The sequence below is a fragment of the Molothrus ater genome, chromosome 11 (assembly GCF_012460135.2).
Source record: "Molothrus ater isolate BHLD 08-10-18 breed brown headed cowbird chromosome 11, BPBGC_Mater_1.1, whole genome shotgun sequence".
Taxonomy (NCBI): Eukaryota; Metazoa; Chordata; class Aves; order Passeriformes; family Icteridae; genus Molothrus; species Molothrus ater.
In genome coordinates, this window is record NC_050488.2 from 9,441,527 (window position 1) to 9,460,913 (window position 19,387).

A 19,387-nucleotide genomic window follows, 5' to 3' on the forward strand; every position below is an offset into this window, starting at 1 on the left:
ACCTCTGCATCGCTCCCCTGGCCCGAGGCTGGGCCGGACAGCGCTGGTTCCCGGGGAGCCCGGCAGGGCAGGGCGGGCTCAGCCGCCCAGCCCAGCGTGTCCAGTCACGCCCTGCGCACCCCGGCCCAGCCCGCACATGCCCGAGGGTGTGCGACGTGGGCTGGCAGCGCTCCCTCGGCTTCCCTTCATCTCCTCCTTCCTGCAGGCACCCGGAGGAAGCCGCTCCCTGTGCTCTGCCGGTGCCGGCGCCTGCATTGCAGTGGGTCCCTGGGTCTCTCTGTGCACCCCAAGCCCGGCTGTGCCCCAGGCTCTGCCAGCCACTGCCTGCTGCTCCCTGCACACCCTGCAGCCAGGACTGGGCTGGGAGCACCTCAATCCTCATAACCCCAGGACAGGGAATCTTTGTCTGCCCCTACAAAGAAGCAGGAGTTTCCTTTCCACACTGTGTGTGCTGGGCTGGCTGAGGGATCTCTGGGGCATAAACACCCTATGGGATTGTCAGCTTGAGGAAAAGGCAGCCCTGGCCCCATGCAGAGGTGCTGGGGGAGCTTTGCTGCACCTGGGCCCTGCATTTCTGCCATCTCCTACATGCCCCTTCTCAAGGGCAAGGTAGGTTGATTTTCCTGAGCCTGCACCCAGCTGCAAGTGTGGACTGCAAGGCCAGGAGTGAAGGGCAGCAGCTCATGCCTCAGTCAGTCGAGGAGCTGGTCTCCTGCAGAAGGGCCAGGCTGTGTGTGTGGCCACCTGCAGCATGGGCACTTCAGCCCCTGCCTGCATTCAGCTTACACCTTCCTCTTGCCTTCCCCTGGGTCCCTGACACCCACCCCAGCCTCTCTGGGTATCCCCAGCACCACCCAAAGCCCAGCCGCAGGATGCACTGAGGGCAGCTTTTTAACTAGGGGCTCTAGAGCCCCATTCACTGCTGCCGGCTCCTTATCCTGCTTCCATCATCCCCATTGTCACCTTCCCTTTCTGGCATGCTGGCCCCATGCCATTGCAAAGCACTGCCAGCCCTTGGCAGAGCCCTGGTGGTGCCTGGCTCTCCCCTCACTTGCTGTCCCTGAGAAGCAGCCTGGCCTCTATGGTCAGGCTGACCAGGGCTGCCTTCTCCTGCACTGCTTGGCCAAGGGGAGGGTCACATCCTCGTGGTGTCACCATTCCCTCCTGAGCCCGTTTTGCATGGCCAGTGGGGCCACAGTGCAGCACAGGTTCGTGCGATGCTGATGTGCAGCTGTGCTGGCAGCAGCCTCCAGACACAACAGTTTACAGACAGGAAAAACTTTCCATCCCTCCACAGCAGTTGTGGGAGAGCCAGGACATGCACCCACCCCATGGGGAGCCCTGGTGGGGGGGCACAGCAGGCTCAGCCTGACCCCAAGCTTGGCTACAGTGGGATCACTTACCTCCATCATCATTCTGTCACCAGGCTGCTGCTGCCTCCACAGTAGGTAAGGTCCCCCAAAAATGGGAGCATCCCCTTCACTTTGGACATCTCAAGAGCTGCTGGGCAGAGAGGGAAGCTCGTTGGTCGTGGCTTCATCCTGATATCATACCTTGATCCCCTTTTCCACAGGGATGTGGCCTTGGGCAACAGCAGGATGGAGGGTGCTCTGGCACAGAGAACCTGGGGAGGCTTCTATGTCTTTCCCTTGTGAAGTGCAGCCTGGAGGGCTGGCATGGCTTTTTCCCTCCCCAGACCCATCAGGGTAGGTCAGCAGGAGGTAAGGGCTGACTATTTCCCACCCTGGTCTATTTTGTGGTCTCTTGGGTTGCTGGGTTGTCTCGTGGGGTGACACAAGCATTCCCTAAGGCTGCAGCCTGTCCCTCTGGGCTCTCCCTGAGCTGACTGGTGATGGCCAGGAGTCATGGGCCCCTTTTCTGGGATGCTGGGCTGCGTGGCTGGGTGCCACATCATGGAGCTGGCGGTGGCTGGTGCTGGAAGACATTCCTGGAGCATGTCTCAACTGGCCTCTGTGGCAGACAAGGTTCCCCCTCCAGGCTCCGGCCAGCTCCTCCACTCCTCCCCTGCCTCAGCACTAGCCTCCTGCTGCTCCCCTCCCCAGTGTGAAAGAGGTGGCTTCTCCCTCCCAGCAGCCCCAGAGCTGTGCCATGCATCTCCACTGGCTGGGAATGCTGATATCTGCTGGAGTGAGGAGCACTGCAGGAACACAGCAGGGCCAGAAAACTGAAATCCTGTAAGGGTTGTGCTGAATCCCGGCCCATGGCAGATCAGCACCAGAGGCAGTGGCTGCAGCATGGAGAGGGTGGGCAGGGGATGGGGGCAGCAATCCCCACAGCACCACAAGTGCAGCAGGCTCTGTACCCCACCATGGTGTGTGACTGTGCAGCAGGCTCTGTACCCCACCATGGTGTGTGACTGTGCAGCAGGCTCTGTACCTCCCCATGGTGTGTGACTCATCCCGTCCCAGAGAGCTGAAATCTCACCTGGGGCTGAAGATTTTCTTCTTGTTTCCCACTAAGGCAGCAGTGAGGCCTCATGCCTGGCAAGCAGGGGCAAGGAAAAGCTCAGCTCCTGTGCTCCCCTTGTGCACACTCTCAAACCAGGGGGTTCCCTTCCCAGGGGTAATATGACCCCTGTGAGGCTCAGGGGTAGTGCTTGCCTGGGCAGTGCCCTGCAAAGACCAGGGTTGTTGGGACCCATGGAGGTGTCCTGGAATGTCTCATGATGTGGCCAGCTGTTGAGTGTCATTTGGGACCTGGGTTGGCCTGCACAGGTGAGGAGCTGGGGTCGGGGTCAGCCCTACAAATGTTGTCTGTGTAGAGGAATCAGTACGCTCTGGGGCCGAGCCAGCTGGGAGATGGGGAAGCCCAGGTCTGGGCTGTGGGAATGACTAGTGGCTGGGCTGCCAGCCGTCCAGGCTTTGAGAAGGCTTTTCAGCCTTTGAGGATGTCCCCGGAGGGGTTGGCGTGCAGCGGCGCGGGGGTGCCCGTGAGTCACTCACACCTGGCGCTCTCCATCTGCACAGGCAGGACCGTCCCGCGCCGGCGGCCGCAGATTCCTTCCCTGCTCCTGGTATGCGGAGGGAAGCTGGGAAACACCGCGGAGGAGGAGACACTCCGGTTCTGGGGACCCAGCAGCCCTGCGTGCCCCGCTCCAGTGCACATGTAAGGGCAATGCTGCTGGCAAGATGGTCAAGATGCTGCCGTGGGCGACTGGGGTTTGGGGAGCACCCCAAAGCAGAGCCTGCCGCAGTCCTGGGGGCCGAGGTGGTGGGCAGAGCCCCTGGCACGGCTGTGGAGTGTCGCTGCCCCGGTGCCGCTGCCCGGGTGCCCGCTGGGCGCTGCCCGCCCCGGCGCTGCCCCGCTGGCCGCGGTGACCCCCGGCCGCCCGTGCCCCGCCGCCGGCACCGCGCCGTGGGGCGGCTCCACAGCTCCGGGCCCGGGGCCAGCCACAGAGCCCTTGGCAGGCCCCTCCGCTCCCTGTCTAACCAAGCCCCTGGTCTAATTGGGACAGGCCGCCCTGTCTTCATTAAACGGGCTCTGGCGGGAGGAGGGTCTAGGGATGGTCCTGACCTGAGGATGCTGGACTGACGGCCGGAGCCGCAGGGCTGGGGCAGGCAGGGGCAAAGCTGCGGGCACGGCGAGCTCCGGAACTCGCCCGCCAGCCCTGGGGGCCAGGGCTGAGGTCTAAGGAGAGGAAGGCTAATGAAGAGGAGGGGATGCACTGCTTGCTGTACCTTTAAGAAGAGCGAGGGCATCGCCGCTCCTCCCCTGCCTGGGAACAGCTTGTGCCTGGGAAAGTTGCCTGCAGCCGACCCTGGAGCATCTTTGCTCGGTGGCCGGTGGCCCTGCCCCCGGCCCCCAGCTGTGAGGTGGCCCTGGGCCCCAGAGATCCCCACTGTTGCTCCTCTTGCTGCCCACAGGAAGATGCCTCTGGACCTGTCTGTGCATTGCCCTGCCAGGAGCCGGAGGGGAGACCCTGGGGCAGTGGCCAGGAGGGCACAGGTACGTGGGGTGCTGGGGACGGGGAATGAGGGCTGACCAAGGGGACAGAGGACAGGTGGCATGGGGTGCATGGCAGGTTCCTTGAGCCAGGATCAACCCCAGGTGAGCACAGGCACCAGTGGGGAGGATGAGGTGATGAGGTGCTGTCTGATGTGCCCCAAGGAGCGATGTGGTCCCACAGGTGGCCCGGGGTGAGGAGCACCCTGAGGGTCAAGGGTGCACCCTGGGCTGAGGAGGAGCCTCAAGGGACTGTTCCACCAGCCACAGGATGGGCAGGAAGTGAGACCAGGGCAACACGAGCTCCCTGCCTGCCTTGCTGGGCATCTTCTCCCTTTCGCCTCCTCCCAGCAACTGCAGCCACATCACCAGTGGCTTTCCAGCAAGTTTCTCCAGCTCTGGGGTAGGTCTCAGCCACAAGCCTGCTGTGAGATGGAGTTTGAGAAGGGCAGGATGATGTTCCCACAGCTGACTCCAGCACAGTCCCTGTACTAGAACCATGGGTGCCAGGGCTCCACATGCTGGGTACCCCAGCTGTGTGTGCAGGAAGGATCCTGGATGGGGCCTGGCTGTCCTGCAGCCTGGTGGGAGCTGTGCTGGCATGGGGAGCAGCCCTTCACCACCAGTGCCCTTCCCAGGGCTAGTGCTCAGAGCCAGGCTTTAACCCAGATGGTGCCAGGCGCTCAAGTCCCTGTGGCAGCTCCATCCAGGTCTGCCTGGATCCAGGCCCCAAGTCTCCAAGACACATTGCCCTGGGATGGATGGATGGATGGATGGATGGATGGATGGATGGATGGATGGATGGATGGATGGATGGATGGATGGATGGATGGATGGATGGCAGTGGGTGGCCAGCTCCTGGCTGGCACGTTCCAGAGCTGCTCACCTTCCTGAAAGATGCAGATGCTGGAGGGAAAACTGCCTTGAGCCTTACTGGGGCCCACTCAGCCCCTCACGGAGGTCTCGGTGGCAAATCCAGCAGCAGCCGTTCCCGGGTGTCCAGCCCTCTCCTGCTCCATCCCCATGCCGGAGCCGCTGCACGCCGTGCAGCCGCGGGGCAGCCCGGGTGGCCCTGGAGCGGGAAGAGCCTCAGGAGCTGCTTTCCTTCCTTCCTTCCCTCTCAGGGGAGCGGTGGGAAAAGCCCTTTGGGAGGCCGGGCTGGGCGGGGGCCGCGCCGCTCCGCTCCCCCCGGCCCGTGCTCCGGGCCGCCCTCCATAAAGGGGCGGGAGCGCCGGGGGCCGGTGCGCGCCGGCACCGCCTGCGCCCGGCACGGCTCGGCACGGAACGGCTCGGAGCGGTGCGGGACGGAGCGGCCCCGCGGGGGCGGCGGGTGAGCCTGGAGCCGGGGCGGGGGGCACTGCGGGGCAGGTCGGAGCCTCCGCGGGGGCACCGCGGGCACTCGGCCGCGCTCCGCGGCGGGGCTGGCACCGCCCGGGCCGGGCTGAGCTGGGGCTGGGACCCGGCGGAGCCATCGCGGGGGTACCGGGCCAGGTGCCCTCCGTGCGGCGGGGCTGGCACCGCCCGGGCCGGGCTCAGCTGGGGCTGGGACATCGCGGGGGCACCGGGCCAGGTGTCCTCCGCCGCGGCGGGGCAGGGGCTGGCGGGCAGGGCTGCCCGCGCTGGCTCCCGCTGCCCTGGAGCACCTTCCTGGGGCGGAGGAGCCCTGCGGGCGGGGGCCAAGCGCGCCGCTGCTGCCCGTGCCGTGGGGCAGGGGAAGGGGTGGCGGGGGCAGATCCCGGGCTGTAGCCGGGCTGGGGCTCTCTGTATCCCCCGCACCGCGGACAGCCCCACCGGCTGCTCACGGGCCAGCTCCTGCCGCCTGTCCCGGCCCGGAGCGGGGCTCTCCCCGCGCCGTGCCGTGCCTGGGGCGGCACTGGCACCCTGCCCTCCCAGCGCTGCCAGGCGTTCTGGCACGGGTGGTGCTGGGAACCTCCCGAACTGCTGTCCCCAAGGCTTGGGGCTGCTGTGAGACTGTGGTGGCAGCATCCTGTCCTGCAGGCTCCCACGATGAGCAGCCAACTCCTGCTCCTGGCTGTGCTCCCGGCGCTCCTGCGTCCTCCAGCTGCCACGGCACAGAAGAGGAGCCAAGGTAGGTGATGAGCACTGGGTCCACAAGGTGGGTGGCACAATAAGAGGGCTTCAGCACCAATGTGCCACAGCGCCAGTCTGTGCCCTGAGTGCTGTCACTGCTCCACAGCAGTGTGTGAGGATGTGCTGGAGGCTGACATCGCCTTCCTGGTGGATGGCTCATCCAGCATCGGAAGGAACAACTTCCGTGCTGTCCGCACCTTCATGGAGGAGCTGGTGGGGCCCTTTGTGCAGGTGGTGGGTGAGAAGGCAGTGCGCTTTGCCATGGCACAGTACAGTGATGACCCACGGTGAGCCCAAGGGAAGGGGCATGTGGGTGGCAGGGTGGCAGGGCTGGGTGACAGTGACAGTGTCCCCCTGCGCTCTCCAGGGTGGAGTTCTCGTTCTCCCAGCACACTGATGGCACAAGTGTCCGGAGGGCCATCCAGCAGCTGAGCTACAAGGGTGGCAATACTCGCACAGGCGCTGGCTTCCGCTACATTGCTGACAACTTCTTCAGCCCCACGCAGCGCCGGCCTGGGGTCCCCCAGGTATGTGCAGAGTAGTGACCCTGGCAACATGGAGAGAAGTGTCAGGCCCATGGACCCCAAGCTGGATCCCACAGTTCTTTCCTGGCCCTGCAGATCTGCATTCTCATCACGGATGGCAAGTCCCAGGATGATGCTGAGGGGCCGGCAGCGAAGCTGAAGAGCCAGGGTATCAAGGTCTTTGCTGTGGGTGAGTGAGGCTTCTGCAGCACAAGAAAGAGTCTTCTGCTTGGTTCAGGTTCCCCCCTCACCCATCATCTCCCTGTGTCCCAGGTATTAAGAATGCTGACCGCAAGGAGCTGATCCGTGTGGCCTCGATGCCTACTGATGCCTTCTTCTTCTACGTTGGTGATTTCAAACTGCTGGACACGCTGGTGCCACTGATAACACGGAGGGTGTGCACCACTGTTGGGGGCACCCTGCGCCTGCTGGGTATGAGCCCCCATCCTCCTCCCTGAGGGGCACAGGTGCTGACAGTGCTGGGTGCCAGACTGTGCACCCTTAGCATCTGTCCCACCACCAAAATGACCTCCTGGCTATCCCATCCCATCGGGCACACGTGTGCTGCCACAGCAAGATCTCTCTGCTTCATGCACTGTGCAGCCAACAGCCCCTGTGCTACTCCACAGATGGGCCAAGCCACACTGGCCCCTCCAACCTGGAGATCCCGGAGCGGGGCTTGGACCATCTGCGGGTCCGCTGGAGAGCAGCCAGTGGCCCCATCACTGGCTACCGAGTGCAGTACGTGCCACTGACAGGGCTAGGGCAGCCCATCCTGGCAGAGAGGCAGGAGGTGAGTGCTCCCACCTGACTGCTCAGAGCTCCTGGGGTTTCTGGTGGCTCCATGTGTGACCTGGGGAAGATGGGGGGGTGACATTGTTCCTGCCCAGGTGAGCGTGGGGCCACGGGAGACAAATGCTGTGCTGCGGGGACTGCGTGTTGGGACAGAGTACCTGGTCACTGTCACCGCCCAGTACGCCAACAGCATCGGCGAGTCCGTGTCGGGCCGAGCACGGACCCGTGAGTGTCCATGTCCATAGGGATGGGTGGGTGCAGGCATGGGGCTGGGGACTCATCCCTGCTTCTGTGTGCCTCCAGAAAGCCGTGCTGGCTCCGTGCTGGATTTTCGCGTGGTGGAGGCTGGACCAACCTTTCTGAGGCTGGCCTGGCAGCCTGGCCCCGAGCCCCCCCAGGGCTACAGCCTCAGCTATGCTGTACAAGGTGAGGGCATTGGGCCCTAGGAGGGTCAGTGCTGCCTGGGCACCCTGCCTTTGTGCAGCCCCTGGGCAGAGGGATGCAGGGATGAGTGTGAATGCAGGGATACATGCCCGGAGTGCAGTGGGTGTGTATCCACCCACCCTCACACGGCAGCCGGCACGCGTGCGCTGGGCGTGGGGTGCGTGGTGTGCAGAGCTGTGGAGGCAGCGTGTGTATTCCTACACCCCGAGGCTTCATGTGCAAGGTTCAGGGTGTGTGCTTGGGCGTGCACAATGGCTGGGGCCCTGGCATGTGCCCCCATGGCTGCTGCACATGGGGGGCAGGCAGCAGACCCCCGTTCCAGCCAGGGACGGGGCTGGAGCCACACACCTGGCAGCCTCGCCCTGGCCTGGGGCGTTCCAGGGGATGCCCCTGCCCTGGCCCACGTCCCAGCCTCTTCCCAGTGCTCCCCACCCCTGGCACTGACTGGCATCCTCAGGGCAGGGTGCAGGCCCACAGACACCCCTTCCCTGCTGGGCCTGGTGTGTGTTATGTCCCTGTGCCCCTCACACCCCTCCAGGAGCACCTCAAAGAGAGGAGAAGAGCCTGACAGCCAGTGCACAGTCAGCCACACTCAGCAACCTGCAGCCCAATACTGAGTACGTGGTGATGCTCCAGCCCCACTATGCACAGCAGCCCACTGCCCCTGCCACCCTCACCGCCCGGACACGTAAGTGCTGAGCCCAGCCCTGGGCCCAGCCAGGGTTAGGAATGGGTTCCCAGCACAGGGATGCCCCCCTCCAATCACTGTGCCCCATTGGGATGGGGCTGCCTGGCCCGTGGCTGCCTGTGGGGGTGGGATGGGGATGCAGGTGAGCATGGCTACAAGGCGATGCTCTGGGCCCCAAAAGTTGCTCCCAGGGCAGGATGCAGCACTGTGTGCTCCCAATTTCCTTTGCAGCCTTCTGGGAGTGTTTCCACCAGAGCTTTCCTCCCATGACGTAAAAAATGTTGACTGAAAAAATGCAGGGTTTGAGTACAGTGCTCTGTGGGAGGAAAGTGTGGTTTCCACCAGGGCAGAGGCTGTTGGAAAGCATCTCCGGGTAGGAGTGGGGGTGAGGCCCCAGGGCAGCACCTTTGCAAGCATCTGATTTTGGCAAACCAATTCCTTCAGCTGCCCCAGGCAGTCTTAACCCACAGAAAGTATTTAAAGCATTAAGAGGAAGACATTTGAGCTCCATTTTGCACAGTTTGATGCTTTGAAGGAGCTGCCTGAGCGTGGGCTGCGCTCAGTGACCTCAGTGTGGTTAGCACTGGTGAGCAGGGGCAAGGGGGCTTCCTGGAGACAGCAGTTTGCAGGTGAAGGTGCTTCCTGCTGCCCCCTGCCCCATTCTCATGGGGGAGATGGACAGTCACCTCACTCCCACAGGGCACCTGGGGGGCGTGCAGCACTTGACAGTGCACAACGTGTCAGCACACAGCATGCTGCTGGCCTGGCAGCCTGTCAGTGGCGCCACCGGCTACCGCCTCTCCTGGGCAACCCACACAGGTAGGTGCTTCTCCCACAGCTTGTGCCCCTTCTGCTGGTGGCCCCTGAGGAGGGACAGGAGGGAGCTGGTGGCACCTTCTGCCTGACCTCCCCAAGGGACTGCTGCACTGGCTCCCACAGGGCAGGACAGGCACAGGGTGGACCTGGACGCCGGGCAGATGTCACATGCCTTGGTGGGGCTGCAGCCCAACACCGACTATGTGGTGACAGTGGCCCCACTCTTCAGGCAGCTGGAGGGGCCCACAGCTGCTGTGCGGCAGAGGACAGGTAGGTGTTGGGTACAGGTGATGCCATCCTGCTGCTGTGCGTGGGAGGGAGGAGGGACCAGCCCTTGCAGCCCCTGTCCTTGCCATGTGTGGGGACCAGGGACATGGGCTGGGTGGCTGCAGCAGGGTGGCACAAGGTACCCTGGCCCATGGGGTCCCTCTTGCAGAGGCAGGTACAGACCAGACACTGCAGACCAACATCCTGGGCCCCACATCCATCCAAGTGCTCTGGACCAGTGCCCGTGATGCTCGTGGCTACCGTCTGGAGTGGAAGAGAGCCACAGGTAGGCTCGAGGTGCCTGTTGCCCCTGTGGGCCCTCCATGCCAGCAGCTGGCTGTGATCCTTCCCTTCCTGCAGGACCAGAGCCCCCCAGAACAGTGTCTCTCCCCAGCAGCACCAATACTTACCAGCTGACGGGGCTGAAGCCGGGCACTGAGTACCGCATCACCCTCTACACACTCTATGATGGTGGGGAGGTGGCCACCCCTGTCACCACCTTTCAGACAGGTCAGTGCTGCTGTGGGTCCCCTGAGCTGTTCCCCAGCATTCCAAGCCTTTGGCATGGAGGGATGTGGGATGTCCCAATGGGCATTGCTCAGGTTGAGGACTGCCTTGGCCATGACAACCCCCAGCTGTCTGGTCACAGCCCAGGATGAGTATGGGGGTTGTGCTGAGTATGGAGGTTGTGCTGTCCAGGCTGTGCCACTCCAGCTGTGCCTCACATGTGCCCTCACAGGCGTGGAGGCACCCGTGGGTGCTGTGTCAGACCTGCGGCTCATTGAGGAATCGGGCAGGCGGGTACGGCTGAGCTGGACCGCTGTCCCTGGTGCCACCGAGTACAAAGTGGTGCTGCGCAACAGCCAGGGTGAGTCTGTGGGCAGGGTCGGGGTGGCACCTGGGGGATCCTGACCAGCTGACACTGAGCCACTGCACTGCCCTCCTCCTGGCAGATGGCACGGAGAGGATGAGGCGCATCCCCGGCAGCCAGACGGGGCTGGAGCTCGGTGACCTCCGGGAGGGCGTCCCCTACCTGGTGCGTGTCTCAGCACTGGCAGGCAGCCAGGAGGGCAGTGCCGCCACGCTCACCGTCCGCCTCAGTAAGTCCACGTCAGGGTTTGGTGCCAGGAGTTCTGGTACTGCATGTTCCCACTCTGGCAGGCAGCTGTCTCTATCCCCCTGCAACCCCTTGGGATGGCAGCTTGGCTGTGGGGTCCCTTTGGACTACCCAGGGTGATGCTGTGGTGTTATGGGGTGGTGCAGAGTATCCAGAGGTGGGCAGCGTTTCGGATCTGCGGGTGATGGAGGCCGGTCCCAGCCAGCTGCGGGTCACCTGGCGAGGGCTGCCAGGTGCCGGGGGCTACCTGCTGACGTGGCAAGGCAGTGACGGTGAGTGTATGGACCATGGGGTGCTGTGGCAGCACTGCTGGAGCCCTTCCTATCCCAGCCATCTCTTAGGTCTGAAGAAATCCCGCTTCCTCCCTGCTGACCCCACCACCTTCACCATCGATGGGCTGCACGCCAACATTGTCTACACCGTCAGTGTCTCAGCCATTGTGGATGGCCGTGAAGGCAGCCCCGTCACTGCCACAGGACAGATAGGTGAGGTAACCCCTGCCTGACAGAGCTGTCTGGTGCCATTGGCTGTGACCCAGGATGACAGTGGCTCTCTTGGTGTCACAGTGCCAGAACAGGTGGGGAAGGTGACCCAGCTGGAGGTGCAGGCATCCAGGAGCAATGTTGCCCGTGTCACTTGGGTCGGTGTGCCGGGAGCCACTGCCTACCGTGTGGTGTGGAGCCGCAGGGATGGTACTGTGGGGTGGGGATGGGGGTGGGCTGTGAGGGCAGCAGGGTGGGGGCCTCATGCCACAGTCCTTGGCAGGGGGTTCGGAGAATAGCCGGCGAGTTCCTGGCCACACCAACTCCTTTGACATCCCCAACCTGGAGGGAGGCGTCTCCTATACCGTGAAGGTGACGGCACTCATTGGCAACCGGGAAGGCAACCCCGTCTCCATTGTCGTCACCACCCGTGAGTGCTGGGGCAGGGGGCATCACCCCAGGGTGGCACTGGGCACTCCTGCCCCTGACGCCTGCCCCTCTGCCCCGCAGCGGAGGCAGTCCCCCCACGCCCTGTCAGCGGCTTCCAGGTGACCGAGGCCTCGGAGCGCCGCCTGCGCCTGACCTGGCTGCCAGTGGCTGACAGCACCGGGTACCGCCTGTTCTGGCGCCTGGCTGAAGGTAAGCATAGCTGGGCTGGCTGGAGCCCCTGCATCCCTGCCAGCTCCCACCCGCACCCCTCACCCCTCTTTGCCCCTGCCAGGGGGGCCCCAGCACAGCCAGCAGCTCCCAGCTACCTCCAGCTCTTATACCCTGTCGGGACTGGAACCAGGCCGGCACTACCACATCAGCATCACCAGCCTGGCTGGCAGCCGGGAGAGCGAGCCAGCCACCATCACTGCCATCACCAGTAAGGGACTGACTGCCTGGGGCCAAGGCAGCATGAGCCCCCTGACACATGGCTTGAGCCCAGAGGGGCACCCAGGGACTGACTGTCCCAGCATTGGGCTGGGGAGGGAGAATGTTGGGGGCTGCCCCATGAAGCTGGGACACCCTTTCCTCCCCCATTGGTAGCTGCCCCGAGCCACATCACCAGCCTGCGGGTGACGGAGGTGCAGAGGGACTCTGTGACTCTCACCTGGACCCCAGTCCCCGGTGCCTCTGGCTATGTCCTCTCCTGGAGCCCTCCTGCAGGTGAGTTGAGTGGGTGGCCCCAGGACAGTGGGCGGCATCCCCACAGGGGCCTGCTGATCCCTCTGACTGTCCCGTGGGCGGCAGCTGGTGGGGACAGGGGGCGGACGCTGCCCAGCACTGCCAGCTCCCAGCAGGTCCCCGGGCTGCGCCTGGGCCAGCGCTACACCTTCACCCTGCGGCCGCTCCTGGGGAGCACTCCGGGTGCCGAGGCGTCCGTCAGTGAGCGCACAGGTACTGGGGGGTCCCTGCAGGGTGGGCTGGGCTTGTCCCCACTCTGGTGGTGGCTTCACCCCTTCCCATCCTGCAGTCTGCAGGGATGCCCTCGGTGACGTGGTCTTTCTGGTACACGGCACCCGCAACAGCTCCTCTAGAGCCAGCGCTGTGCGCACCCTCCTCTCCAACACGGTGTCAGCTCTGGGGCGCCTGGGCCCTGAGGGCACACAGGTAGGCTGCTGTCACAGCAGTGGGGGCACGGGGGGCTCATGGGTGGGCCGTGGTGCCCACTGCTGCCCTGCACCCTTGCAGGTGGCCCTGGCCACGTACAGCTACCGCAGCCTACCCTGGCTGCTCCTCAACCGCTCCAGTGACCTGCCCACCGTGCTGGAGCAGATCCGTGCCATGCGCTACGAGGAGCCCAGCGGCAACAACATCGGTGAGGGGCGGCTCTAGGAGCTGGGGCAGTGTTTCTGCGATCCTGCTGACTGTCCCTTCTTCCTTCTCCCTGTCTAGGGGCAGCCATGACCTTTGCCAGGACGTACCTGCTGAGTCCTGGCGCAGGGCGCCGTCCCGGGGTGCCAGCAGTGCTGGTGGTTCTGGCTGACAGCCCCTCGGGGGATGATGTCATCACAGTGGCCAGGGATGTCAAGGCTGGGGGTGAGGATTAATAGGGTCTCATCAGGGTGTGCAGGGACTTCTGTGGGGTGCTGAGGGTGCTCTCTGCTCAGGGGTCCAGGTGCTGGCAGTGAGCATGGAGGGGGCAGACCGGGAGCAGCTCCGGCGCATGGTCACCAGTGAGGACCCACGGTACATCTACCATGGCAGTGACCTGGCAGAGCTGGAGGGAGAGCTCACCGATGACCTCTGCACCATCATCTCCACCAGGGTAAGGGCCAGAATACCTCAGGGGTGTGGAAGGGGAGCAGCCCATGTAAGCTCTGATCCCTGGGTTCACACAGGCTTATCTTTTCTTGCCAGCCGGAGCCAAAGCCAAAGCCCTGCACTATGGAGTGCCCCAAGGTGAGCTTCTCAAGGCTGTGCCATGCTGTGCCACAGGTGCTCAGCATGGGTCAGAGACCCCTAGCTGCTGACAGCAGAAGCCCAGTGGGGAGTTAAGCACAAGAGTGCCAGCCCCTAACCCCTTCCCTCTGTCCCTTGCAGGGCGAGAAGGGAGAGCGCGGTGAGGCAGTGAGTGCTTTGGGGACACCCCGCCACCAGCTGGTGGCTTTGGGAGGTTTGCATCTCCCAAACCAGGCTAACATCAGCTCACAGGGGATGCTCACTACTGGCTTTGTCTCTGCAGGGACTGCAAGGACGTATGGGACCACCAGGTCTCCCTGGGCAGCCGGTAATAACCTGATGGAGGGGAGCATAAGAGGGGCAGCTCCCTGGAGAGGGCAGTGCCATGGTCCCCACGTCCTCACGTTCCCTTGTCCCTTTGTCCTGCCAGTGGGTGGGTGTGGGGCAAGGACCTGTCCAGCCCTTGCTACAGGGGTGGACAGGCAACACCTCTTGACCACCACCTGCCACCCAGCCTGTCCTCTCCCCTGTGTCTCCAGGGTCGCCACGGGCTTCCCGGCTCTCCAGGACCACCAGGGCCACCGGGTCCACCAGGAGAGAGTGCTGAGGGTCCGGGCAAGAAGGGGGACAGGGTGAGTACCTCTGGCCCCTCACCTAGGCACCCCAGGATCCCTGGACACAGTGACCTGGCTCCATGGGTCCTCTCACTGCCCCTTGTCCTTTTGGTCTCCACACCTGCGCTGGAGGGGAAATCCCGCTGAAGAACCCCAGGCCAGCCCCACTCTGCAGCCTCACACCCCAGCTCAGCACATGGGGAAAGGCGCCCTGGAACCCAGCTCTGCCTTGGGCCTGCCCTGAGCTGCCAGGGCTGGGGCCAGCACTGCCTGGAGCACTGAAGGAGTCTGGCAGTGCTGGGGTACACCAGATGCTGGCATGATGCTCCTCTGTCCTGCAGGGATTTCCTGGAGCTGATGGGGCACCAGGAAGCCCTGGACGCCCTGGGAATCCTGGATCACCTGGGCAGCCAGTGAGTAAGGGTGTCCCCTGGCTTTGCTGCTGCACAATGGGCTCTCCATCACCCTGCCTGCTCCCTGAGCCAGCCTCTGCTTCCCTGTTCCCTGTGCTGGGGAGTCTCAGCAGCTGGCAGGGGCACTGCTGTCTCCTGTGTGTGTATCCCGGCAAAGTGTACTGTCTAGCCTTACTTTGGCTGGAGATGCCATGCCATGCCATGCCATGCCATGCCAAGCCCCCCATTCCATCTCATCCCATCCTCACTCCCCTGGCTGGCAGGGATGTGTTCACCTCCTGAGCTGTTGTTTTCTAGGGCATTCAGGGCATCCCTGGTCCTCGAGGGGATCCTGTGAGTATGGCCCCAACCCTCCCCAACCCTTCTCACACTCAACACCCCCTCTCATCCTCATCTTTCCTCCCCAGGGGACACGTGGGCCCATGGGACTCCCTGGGCCAAAGGGGGAGAAAGGTGACCCGGTAGGTGATGGGCAGGGGGCTGCCCCACAGGGTCCCTGGGGAGCTCTGGGGACCCTGGTGGGCACAGCTTGGTGCCTGGCATCTCCTGGCCCCAGGGCCTCCCCATCTCCCTGCCATCTCTCCTCCTGGCACTGTGGCCACAGCAGGGCACATGTGGCACACGTGGTCACTGATTTTTCCTCCCCCTCCTCATGCAGGGAGAGCCCAGGGTGTTCACGGATGGAGAGCAGGGGCTGCCAGGCCAGAGAGGGGAGCCAGGTGTGCCGGTAGGTGTGGGCATACAGGTGTGAAGGGGTCTCTGCCAGCACCCCCAGCCCACACCTCAGCCCCAGCTGATGGAGCCCCTCTGTCCTGCAGGGCAGCCCCGGCCCACCTGGGATCCCTGGCCCACGGGGGCCTCTTGGTGACCCAGGCCCCCCTGGTCCACTCGGACCCATGGGGCCACCAGGACCTCCTGGAGAGTTTGTGAAGGTAAATCCCCTGATGCTGCATGGGGAAGGCTGGGGATGTGTGGGCAGAGGGATGGGGAACAGGCAGCTGCTTGGAGCTGTTCCCCTGTGGGCTCCTGCTGGCCCTGCTTGTGGGCTGTGCCTGCACAAGATGCTCGTGGGGTGAAGTGTGGGGAGAGGCACTTGGCATGCACATACCCTGATGCCACTGATGATGGCTCTACCCAGCATGTTCCTCTCGTATTCAAGGAGGGCATGGGAACAGCCCAGAACTGCCCTGATTTGCTTTTTTCACCTTTGCAGGGAGAGAAGGGTGACCGAGGGGAAAGGGTGAGTGGCTGTGCATTTCCCTGGCTCCTCTACCCTACTGGATGGAGGCCCCTTGAGTGTCCAAGGGCACTACAGCCCCTCAGGGTGCTGGGGAGGACTGAGCCCTCAGGGCAGCCACACAGGAGCTGACCCTTCTCTCTGCAGGGCCCCCCTGGATTCGTAGATGGGGCAGTACCTCGAGGGGACCCTGGACCCCCAGTGAGTTGAGCCCCCAGGCCAACAGGGCTGGCAGAGGGGATCAGGGCTGCACTGGCTGTGTGTGCCCAGGGCTGAGTCACATCCCCAGGGGCTGAGATTTTCTGTCTTGCAGGGCCTCCCTGGGGACCCTGGGCCTCGGGGACCTGCTGGGCCCCCTGGGCTGAAGGGAGAGAAGGTAAGAAGGTGGCAGGGATGCTCCCCACTGGGGCTGGACCTCACACCACTCTCCAGTGAGGATTCCCATCTAATGGGCATCCCTGTGTCACGAGCATGGCTCTCACCTTTCCAAATCCCCAGGGTGATGGCACAGAAGGTTTCCCAGGGCCACCTGGCCGCCCTGGAGACCCAGGAGACAGGGTGAGTGTCCTGAGAGAAGGAAAGGCAGGCAGGAGCTGGCCATGCCAGGAGCCAAGCCTGAGGGCACGCTGAGCCCTCCTGCTTTGGGCAGCCTGGGTGTTTGCCTTGTCACACCAAAGGTGACAACGTCTCCATCCTCCTCTGCAGGGCCCTCGGGGACCGCCGGGGGAGCAGGGCAGGAAGGTGAGTGGTGCAGGGACCCAGGGATGCTCCTGCCATGCCTTGGCAGAGAGAAGGGGGTTCTGGTTCTGTGCCAGGACCCAGGATGTCCCCAAAGGTCCTGCTGTCTCTGACCCTTTGTTCCTCCTATACCAGGGGGACCGTGGGGTGCCAGGCGAGCTGGGAGAGACGGGCGAGAAGGTGAGAGGGTGCCCAGGCAGGGTCCTGGTGTCCCTGGGACCTGCTGGTGGCAGTGCCTGGGCATGGCTGTCACAACTCAAGGGTCTTGGGTGGGATCCAGGGCTGGCTTGTGAAGAGCTCTTGGGCAGTGTGTGGGGTGGGGGCAGTGTGATCTAGAGGGAGGAAGGCTCCCTGAACCCTCCTCTCTTTGCTCTGCAGGGAGACCGTGGTGTGCCAGGCCCACAGGGTGAGAAGGTAGGAGCACCCAGGGCATGGTGGAGTGATGCCCACTCTGCCCTGGAGCAGCCATGCTGGCAGGGGGTGGCAGGATGCCCCCACACCTTCCTCTTCCTCCTGTCCTGCAGGGTGAGGTGGGAGCCCCTGGGCACCCGGGGCCATCAGGCAGAGAGGTGAGTCAGGGTGGTGGCTGTGCTGCTGTGGAGCCAGGGGCTGCCATGCCCTGGGTGGTTCCCAGGCACTGCCAGCCCCCTGAGGTCTCTAATCTCACCACAGGGAGCTCCAGGACTGACTGGCCCTCGGGGGGAGAAGGTGAGGGCAAAGGGGGGATCCCAGTGGGGTGGCAGGGGTCTGTTGGGGAAGGGGCTGGCAGTGACACCTGTCTCTCTGCAGGGTGACCCAGGACCACCTGGCAGGCCAGTAAGTGATGCTGCCCAGCAGCTCCAGCTCTGCCTGCCCCAACCCCAGCACAGGGAGCCATGGGCAGTGCCCAGCATGGTCTCCTCTGCTTCCCCTGCAGGCTCCCAGCGTGGCTGGTGTTGGAGAGAAGGTAACCCTGGCCCAGCTGTGCCCTCCACCCTCTGGGCATGGCTGTGGGCATGGCTGTGGGCATGGCTGGGGAGGGGGATTGCACAGTTGGGCTCATCCTGGTCCTAATCCTGGTGCACAGCTGCAGTGGGGGGAAAAAATGCGTGGTTTGGGGTGCTGATTTTGTCTGCTCCAGGGTGACAGAGGTTTCCCAGGACCAGAAGGACCTCCTGGCCCAAGGGTGACACAGGAGATAAAGGTGCCCGTGTGAGTACTGCCATGAGGATAGGAAGCACAGGGCAGAGCCCTGCCCAGCCTCATGGTGCCTGTGCTGCTGCTCCATGCTCTGTCCTTCCATGTCCAGGGTCCCCCTGGCCTGAGCATCCCCGGGCCAGCTGGCCCCAAAGGCGAGCAGGGCGATCGGGTGAGTCTGGGGGCACCCGGGGACCCCAGCCCATGGGCCTGGCCCTCCCCTGGCCGGGGCTCACTGAGCTGCCCCCTCCCCAAGTGACACCTGCTCTTCCTCTCCAACAACCAGGGTGTCGTTGGCCTCACAGGCAGGAGTGGCCCAAAGGTGATGTCACTGTCCTTCCATTTGTCTGTCTGTCCATTTGTCTGTCTGTCCGGCTCTAGAGGGGCTGTTCCTGCAGGCTGTGCCCCTTCTCTCCCAGCTGCCCAGCCTCTGGCCTGACTGTTGTCCCTTCCCCTGCCTAGGGTGACCCAGGAGAGCCAGGAGAGAAGGGGGAGCCGGGCCGAGCGGGCGCCCCGGGGCAGCCGGGGCTGCGAGGCAAGGAGGTAGTGTGGGACACGGGGCTCTGGGGCACTGTGGCCCTGAGCAGACCGGGGCTGCCAGGGAGCAGGGGGATGCTGGTGACTTGTGCTTTTCTCTCCTGGCCGGTGCCCACTGATTTGTGCCTCAGGGAGAGCGAGGAGAGAAAGGTGATGAAGGCACCCCGGTGAGTGAGGGTCCCCAGGACCACTACTCCTCTTCCCACTGCCCCTCTTCCCACTGCCCCCACTCACCCCCTCTTTCCCCACAGGGAGAAGCAGGCCTGCCTGGCAAGCCTGGAGACAGGGGTCCCCGGGTAAGTGCAGGGCTGCTGGGCACCCTGGGCAGGACAGAGCCTCATGGCCTCGGGGTGGCTCCTGCTAATGCACATCTTCCCTTTGCCCCCCACCCAGGGCCTCCCTGGCTACCGTGGTCCCCCCGGGGAGAAGGGTGACTTGGGGGACCCAGGACCTGAAGGCAGGAATGTGAGTAGCCCCTTGTATGTGCCCAGGGTTCCATGGACACCCACCACCCCTCACAGCTCACTGCCCCACGCCACTCCCCCTCTGACTCCATCCCTCTTTCCTGCAGGGCAGCCCTGGAGCACCAGGGAGCAAGGGTGACCGTGGGGACCCAGTGAGTGATGGCAGGGCCATATGTGGCCCCCCACCCCAGAGCCAGCTGTGCCCTCCCCAGGGCTGTGCCAGCTCCCCTTAATCTGCTTCCCTTGCTCTTCTTTCAGGGGCTTCCTGGACCCCCAGGACGAGCTGTAAGTTCTGCCTCCCTCTTCTCCCTGCCCATGGGCTGGTGCCCAGCCCCATCAACATCTCCTCTCTGCCCCACAGGTCGATGTTGGGCTTGGAGGAGTGGGGGTAAAGGGTGAGAAGGTAATGACTGAGTCCTTGGGATGCTGGGGTGGGATACCCCCTGCTGTCCTCTGGGCTCTGCCTGCCCACTGGGATCCATCAAGCCCTCCCTGCCCAAAACAGCCTCTGCCACGAGCAGCTGATGTGCCCCATGACTGAGAGGCACATGGAACTCAGGGCATAGGGGCTGACACTCATGTCCTGTGATGGAGGAGGCCCTGTAGCCCTGAGGTTTCCAAAGGAGCTGGTGT

The 19,387-nt window shown here is 64.0% G+C and overlaps 1 protein-coding gene across 1 annotated transcript in view; it reads left to right on the forward strand.

Annotated features, from left to right (window-relative positions):
* The first annotated feature begins 5,970 nt into the window (after window positions 1–5,970).
* The window catches only part of COL7A1 (collagen type VII alpha 1 chain), a 29,293-nt gene continuing 15,876 nt past the window's right edge, over window positions 5,971–19,387 (forward strand). Inside the window, exons 1-55 of the mRNA XM_054516079.1 lie at window positions 5,971–6,052; window positions 6,161–6,341; window positions 6,422–6,581; window positions 6,675–6,768; window positions 6,852–7,010; window positions 7,208–7,371; window positions 7,469–7,598; window positions 7,677–7,799; window positions 8,356–8,505; window positions 9,205–9,324; window positions 9,445–9,591; window positions 9,758–9,874; window positions 9,949–10,098; window positions 10,328–10,456; window positions 10,542–10,688; window positions 10,852–10,977; window positions 11,047–11,190; window positions 11,272–11,397; window positions 11,471–11,617; window positions 11,698–11,826; window positions 11,909–12,055; window positions 12,220–12,339; window positions 12,424–12,570; window positions 12,647–12,783; window positions 12,865–12,991; window positions 13,069–13,212; window positions 13,284–13,441; window positions 13,534–13,575; window positions 13,717–13,743; window positions 13,859–13,903; window positions 14,115–14,207; window positions 14,531–14,602; window positions 14,900–14,935; window positions 15,010–15,063; window positions 15,261–15,329; window positions 15,421–15,534; window positions 15,816–15,842; window positions 15,987–16,040; window positions 16,153–16,215; window positions 16,338–16,397; window positions 16,545–16,580; window positions 16,713–16,757; window positions 16,956–16,991; window positions 17,102–17,146; window positions 17,494–17,523; window positions 17,706–17,768; window positions 17,866–17,925; window positions 18,040–18,075; window positions 18,216–18,296; window positions 18,422–18,457; window positions 18,542–18,586; window positions 18,684–18,755; window positions 18,862–18,906; window positions 19,013–19,039; window positions 19,116–19,157. Of these exons, the coding sequence (XP_054372054.1) occupies window positions 5,971–6,052; window positions 6,161–6,341; window positions 6,422–6,581; window positions 6,675–6,768; window positions 6,852–7,010; window positions 7,208–7,371; window positions 7,469–7,598; window positions 7,677–7,799; window positions 8,356–8,505; window positions 9,205–9,324; window positions 9,445–9,591; window positions 9,758–9,874; window positions 9,949–10,098; window positions 10,328–10,456; window positions 10,542–10,688; window positions 10,852–10,977; window positions 11,047–11,190; window positions 11,272–11,397; window positions 11,471–11,617; window positions 11,698–11,826; window positions 11,909–12,055; window positions 12,220–12,339; window positions 12,424–12,570; window positions 12,647–12,783; window positions 12,865–12,991; window positions 13,069–13,212; window positions 13,284–13,441; window positions 13,534–13,575; window positions 13,717–13,743; window positions 13,859–13,903; window positions 14,115–14,207; window positions 14,531–14,602; window positions 14,900–14,935; window positions 15,010–15,063; window positions 15,261–15,329; window positions 15,421–15,534; window positions 15,816–15,842; window positions 15,987–16,040; window positions 16,153–16,215; window positions 16,338–16,397; window positions 16,545–16,580; window positions 16,713–16,757; window positions 16,956–16,991; window positions 17,102–17,146; window positions 17,494–17,523; window positions 17,706–17,768; window positions 17,866–17,925; window positions 18,040–18,075; window positions 18,216–18,296; window positions 18,422–18,457; window positions 18,542–18,586; window positions 18,684–18,755; window positions 18,862–18,906; window positions 19,013–19,039; window positions 19,116–19,157 (5,160 nt within the window). The remainder of the gene's footprint in view (window positions 6,053–6,160; window positions 6,342–6,421; window positions 6,582–6,674; window positions 6,769–6,851; window positions 7,011–7,207; window positions 7,372–7,468; window positions 7,599–7,676; window positions 7,800–8,355; window positions 8,506–9,204; window positions 9,325–9,444; window positions 9,592–9,757; window positions 9,875–9,948; window positions 10,099–10,327; window positions 10,457–10,541; window positions 10,689–10,851; window positions 10,978–11,046; window positions 11,191–11,271; window positions 11,398–11,470; window positions 11,618–11,697; window positions 11,827–11,908; window positions 12,056–12,219; window positions 12,340–12,423; window positions 12,571–12,646; window positions 12,784–12,864; window positions 12,992–13,068; window positions 13,213–13,283; window positions 13,442–13,533; window positions 13,576–13,716; window positions 13,744–13,858; window positions 13,904–14,114; window positions 14,208–14,530; window positions 14,603–14,899; window positions 14,936–15,009; window positions 15,064–15,260; window positions 15,330–15,420; window positions 15,535–15,815; window positions 15,843–15,986; window positions 16,041–16,152; window positions 16,216–16,337; window positions 16,398–16,544; window positions 16,581–16,712; window positions 16,758–16,955; window positions 16,992–17,101; window positions 17,147–17,493; window positions 17,524–17,705; window positions 17,769–17,865; window positions 17,926–18,039; window positions 18,076–18,215; window positions 18,297–18,421; window positions 18,458–18,541; window positions 18,587–18,683; window positions 18,756–18,861; window positions 18,907–19,012; window positions 19,040–19,115; window positions 19,158–19,387) is intronic.